This window comes from Arachis hypogaea, chromosome 11, assembly GCF_003086295.3.
Source record: "Arachis hypogaea cultivar Tifrunner chromosome 11, arahy.Tifrunner.gnm2.J5K5, whole genome shotgun sequence".
Taxonomy (NCBI): Eukaryota; Viridiplantae; Streptophyta; class Magnoliopsida; order Fabales; family Fabaceae; genus Arachis; species Arachis hypogaea.
Window position 1 is genome coordinate 78,850,772 of NC_092046.1, and position 6,025 is coordinate 78,856,796.

Genomic DNA, 6,025 nt, shown 5'->3' on the forward strand with positions numbered 1-6,025 from the left:
AAGAAGAAGAAGAATAATTAGAAAAAAATTAGGAGAAAAAAAAAACGCAAATAAAGAGAAGGAAGAGGAGAAGAATAAGAAGATGATGATGTTGTTGAAAAAAGAAGCAAATGGATATGTGATTTGATTTAGCCTTAGCCAGTAAAATATTTCGCGGTGTAATTTTATTGATATACAAATACAAAATTAAAGGAATAAAATTTGGATAATAACAAGATAATATCATCAAGAATATTATTATTTTAAAAAATAAATAATATTATATTATTAAAAAATATTATTATTTTTGGTGAATACTTAATAATAATTTGTACTCATATTTACAAAAATTTTGTATGCAAAATATAATTTATATTTATATTTACTAATATTTTATATATTATATCAATACAATTTGTATGTATATTTTTTAAAATTTATACATATAAATTAATAAAATATATTTATTAAAAATAATTTAATATTTATATCGATTAAATAATAACAAAAACTATTAAAAATTTCAGGATTAAGAATTTCTCTTAAAAAAATATGCGGGTCGCATAATTAACTTTGCGAAGAATTTGTTTGTTTGATTTTTCAAAAGGAAAAAAAAAATTAAAAAAGAAAATCGATAATGAAAATTTCTTGCTCACAAAGCCACATCTCAGTATATATGTTCCACTCGTAAAAGCGAGCAAAGCATTGTACGGGTTCGAGTAACACTCTAAATTCCAATCTTCTCTTCTATCTTGCTCCGAGTTCTCTCGTCCGATTAGGGTTAGGGTTTTACCATTTCGTCTTTCGGAACTGCTACGCTTCTTTTCTCTGGAGCCATGGAGTCTACTCAAGTGATCAAGGTTCGCATTCTTATTTCCCCTTTGATTTCTCTGTTTCCTTTTACTCCGTATGATTATTTGGTCTGGAATCATGATATTCACTTCCGTTTACCATTATCTATGGTTTCTGATGGCACTGTTTTTAGTTATTCATCGATTCATGTAAGAAGCATAGTTGATCGTGTGGTTTACATGACGTTGTCAACCGATTAAATTGCTTTTGATTTGTTTTCGATGCTGTTACGGGCTCTGTTATCTGATAGTTGACATGCGTACCATTCTGATTCTGCTTTTGATGATTTTGTTTTGATGATCGGAGCCGGGGGTTGTAATTTTATATATACCTCTTCGTATTTGCGGAGTTTTCAAAAAGAAGAATGGAATTGAAACGCCAATCAATTATTCTGGTTTTGGTATGAGTAATTTGTTGTCCAGGAACAATTTGTGTTCTAAACAGGGCGTAAACGAAAACTCAAGTAAATTTTGTAAGCATTGCTCGATGAGTGAATGCCCCTTTATGTTATTTCTACTTTGGTTTGTTTGAGGAGGTGGGTTATGGGCTAGGACCTAGGAGATCCTTTTGTCATTTGAAATATTTACTCATGTGTATTTCCTTTTAAATTGTGTGAATATTCACTGCGTTTTTTGAGTTAGGTTGTGACGTTAAACATAGCACTTGCTATTTTATCATGTCTGATTTCATCAACAATTATTGTACAAGACTGCTTAATAATTTTGCATGTTGCTTTTAATATATCATAGCTGGTCTCCATTTTGTTTCTGAATAATTCCGTTATCACTTTTCTTTGACATCGCTTCTTGCTATGCAGGTCAAGTATGGAGATACCCTCCGGCGATTCACTGCTGGCGTCACTGATAATCACCTGGATCTTGACATGGCTGGTTTGAGGGCCAAGATACTTTCTCTTTTCAATTTAACTTCTGATGCAAACTTGGAGCTTAAGTATGTTGACGAAGATGGCGACTTGGTAACACTTGTGGATGATGATGATTTGCATGATGCAATGAAGCAGCGCCTGAAATTCTTGAGAATTGATGTGCATATCAGCAATGACAGTGGTGCTAAGTCATGTTCCAGCTTCACTTCCAGTGGAAGTGACACTACCTTAAAAAGTAGCGATCATGAAAAATCTTCCTCCACAGCAAGAGGTCCAAGGCGGATTATACGAGTGAGATCTTCCAAAGCCAATAGTCAACCTGCTGAGTCTGAAAATGGAAAATTTGGGACAGAGCCGATGTCCGAGGCTCTTCAGAAGTTAGCAAAATCAAGAGTTACGACTGGGAATGCAACTTCTGCCAATGGCAGTCAACAGGTGGATACTGAAAATGCAAGTGGAGCTACACCTGCAGTCAAAGCCTCAGTGACTGGGAACCCAACTTCATCTGATGCCAATCAACAGGTAGAGGCTGAAAATGCATCTAGAGCTGTACCTCTTGTTATAGCTCATGATGCTTTGAATTCTGTCCCAGAGCCCCTGCGGGAATCTGTTTCCAAGTTAATTACTGAGTTGCTTACTTCAAGCCCGGTGATTGCTCAGGCTGTTGATTCAGCTTCCAAAACAGCAAATTTTTCGTTCAAAAAATGGCAGGCTATTGCTGCAGCTGCTTCAAGTTCAAAAAATGGTGTCCCTGGAAAATCTTCCTCTCCCAAGGCAAGAGATGCAGGTTCTACATCTGGGGTTGCAGCTTCCAATGCTTGCCAAACGGTGGAATCTGAAAATGTAGCTAAATCTGTAGCTATGGTTATTACTCCTGATTCTCTGAAGTCTCTGCCAGAGAACCTGTGCGATGCTGTTTCTAAGTTTACAACCGACTTGCTGTCTTATGGACCAGTGGCTGCTAATATTGCAGATTCCATTTCCAAAATGGGAATTCCAAGTCCTTATTTCCAGGCTCATGTTTCAGCTGGTGCAAATTCACAGAATGGCATTCCAAGAGGATCTGTTCCTTCTGAAGCAAGGGGATCAGAGTCTGTCCAGGTGGATTCCGCTTCTACTGCTGGGCAACAGGTGGGAGCTGGAAATCCAGGTATAGGTTTTGTGTCAGGAGTTGCCCCTGTTGATCTCAATATACTTCCCAGTGATCCCGGTGCATCTCACACCACTGATATGAATGCTACACCAATTGCACCAGTAGTCCCTGATGGTGATGGCAAGAAGGGTAAAAAGTGTACTGATGTTAGTTCAAGTAGCAAGGATGAAAGTATGGGGGTATCTCCAATTAATGCTGCTCCTAGTAACTTCCCAACCCAGATACCTCCAAATTATACTCCTTCCTATTATTATCCGTTTATGGGAGTGCATCCTGAATCATCATCCCAACTCAGAAGGCAATTTTCTCGCTCAATGAGAAAGAGCCCAAATTCCGCCGAGGCTAGTGGCATGTTCCACAAGGGAGTTCGCTGTGATGGTTGTGGTGTCTATCCCATTACTGGACCTCGCTTTAAATCCAAAGTGTTAGTATGGATTTTAAGTCTGATGATTTTTAAAAGCTCCTTACATATGTATATGATAAAATAGCCTTTTGAGGGTTGTTACCATGGTTTTGTTGTTTTCTGCAGGAAAGAAAATTATGATCTGTGCAGCATCTGCTTCATTAAAATGGGCAATGAGATGGATTATATCAAAATAGACCGTCCTGTGTATCATTCCCCACCATTCTCCTCGGGTGCATATGAACATGTATTAATAATTCTGCCATTTATACATCTATCTTTTACGTTTTCTTCGTTTTTGTTATGATACACATTCATGTCTATTTCTTATCTTTTTTTCCCCTTCGGGTGCAGCCATCTTGTTTCATGAGGCCACCAATGCCGAGACCTTCAGTGATGCAACCACCTCTGATGGGTTCCCCAGCATCGCCACATGCTTTTAGACCAGAGGCTTTGTTCAGGGAGGTCACCAAACATGTAAAGCCAAACCTGGATAGTCGATTTGTTTTGGACGTCAATGTGATAGATGGTACAATGATGGCTCCATCTACTTCATTTACAAAAATCTGGCGGATGCGCAACAATGGCACTGTAGTGTGGCCCAAGGGGTCTCAACTAGTTTGGATTGGAGGGGATCACTTATCTGAGTCTCATTCAGTTTACTTAGAGGTTTGCTGAAACTCACATGGTTTAATCTTTTTTATCTTTTTTGAGATATTTATTTGCATGGCAGTATTTTGAGTGCTCTTTGATTAAACATCCCAGGTTCCTGAGGAAGGTGTTCCTGCTGACAAGGAGCTTGACATTGCAGTTGACTTTAGAGCACCTCAGCTACCTGGTCGTTACGTTTCATACTGGAGGATGGCATCTCCATCTGGACACAAATTTGGCCAGCGTGTTTGGGTGCTCATTCAGGTGACATGACTATGCTGTTGTGATTTTTTAACTTCATGGTGATTTTCTTTATACATTTTGCTGGGAGAGCTTACTGTGAAGTGCTAGTTTCTATTGGTTTGATAATATATCTTCTTCCTTTCATTATCGTACTTGCAGGTTGATGCTTCCCTCAAGGATTCTTTTTATGATAGCTCTCAAGGTCTGAACTTGAATGTTCCTCTTGATGTTGGTGGTTCTGGAGGGCCCCAAACTATAGATATTAATGTTCAACCTCTTGAGGATGATGCATTTCTTCAAAACCTGAATCCTATTGCTCCCACCCAAGCTGTGAATCCAATGGCTGATAAACAACCAAGGCAGGAACTGGAAAATAGACTCCCTGTTGATGCTACATTTGTTGGCCCCGATGCATCCTCTCCTGCAACTTCTTCAGCTGCTGCTTATTGTGCCTCAGCCCCTGCAACTGCTGCAGCATCTTCAGATGCTTCCTATCCCATTATTGATTTATCTGAAACAGCCCCAACTGCACCGTCTGATCAGCAATTCTCTGCTGTCGATACACAGTCAACATCCATGGGATTGGGAGGAAATGGTTCTGTTGAAGAGACCCTCCTTAAAGAACTGGAGGAGATGGGTTTCAAGCAGGTTGACTTGAATAAAGAGATCTTGAGGATGAACGAGTACAATCTGGAGCAGTCTGTGGATGATCTCTGTGGTGTTTCTGAGTGGGACCCTATCCTTGAGGAGCTGCAAGAGATGGTAAGCCTTGCTTTGCTTCTTGACTTTCTAATTTATCTTGGTGTTTATTATCTGATTTCCTTGATGGCTTCTATGATTATGGACTAGATTTAGTTTTGATTAGCGATACGGTGTTATAAATGTAGGGTTTCCGTGACAACGAGATGAACAAGAGGCTGCTCAAGAAGAATAATGGAAGCATCAAACGCGTTGTTATGGATTTAATCAATGGAGGAGAATAGGCTTATCTGAAGTATTTCTTATATATATATATATATATACGCTAATACTAATAAACAAAATAAGTGTCAATCATGCTACTAATATATATTCGCCAGGTACTTTTAATTATCTCCTTTGATCTTACTTGAAGTTGCGCTGTCGTGCTATTTACAACAGCTTTTGGTTATTTTGGGGTTATGTATTATGAATTTTTTTTCCCTCGGACAAGATTATGTATGATGTTGACTTTGCTTTAATATGTATATATTACATTAAGCTTATATATGTATATATCTTTGTTATTTTTGGTCTGGTCTTGTTCCTATATATCTTCTAAGTTCTAAGCTTTATATAATTATCATGTGTATCTTATGTATATGAGCTTATTCATATAATTAGAGGTTCTACTTATCAGTAGCTCTCGCATAATAATTAAAAAGAAACAACTCCATCATCTACTTATTTATATAATTACAAGATTTTAAACTATCAGGTTCAAAAATCTCGTAGTTATTATTATTATTATTTATTATTATTATTGTTAATTTGTTATTATTAGTATAAGGAGGAGGAGGAGGTAATTAAAGAAATATTCTGGGGGACTGACCGAAGCTTTTTACGGTTATAGATTTGCAACCTTGGGGTATGGATCCTCTAATTTTGACAAATAATAAAGAGGATCATGGGTTGGCTTATGGAGCATATGTCCCAAGTAAAAGGCTAAGGACCGGTGAGTTTTAATCTGCACTTGCTAAATGAAGTTAATGATGAACCTGTTACTACTGACCCAAGTGTGTGCATAGGTTTCCCGTTCTTTTTGAACATTTTCAGAAAAGCCTTTTCAATGGCTACAATTTAATTAATGGTATCTAAGAAAATCAATAATTGCATAATA

General features: G+C 37.6%; 1 protein-coding gene across 1 annotated transcript; it reads left to right on the top strand.

Moving 5' to 3' along the window:
* Positions 1-495: 495 nt before the first annotated feature.
* On the top strand, positions 496-5,432 carry LOC112722256 (protein NBR1 homolog). The gene is made up of 7 exons (XM_025773244.3): positions 496-839; positions 1,649-3,294; positions 3,400-3,520; positions 3,628-3,942; positions 4,039-4,188; positions 4,327-4,929; positions 5,055-5,432. The coding sequence occupies exons 1-7, from the start codon at positions 816-818 to the stop codon at positions 5,148-5,150; spliced, it is 2,955 nt and encodes a 984-aa protein (XP_025629029.1). The 5' UTR covers positions 496-815; the 3' UTR covers positions 5,151-5,432.
* Positions 5,433-6,025: the final 593 nt, after the last annotated feature.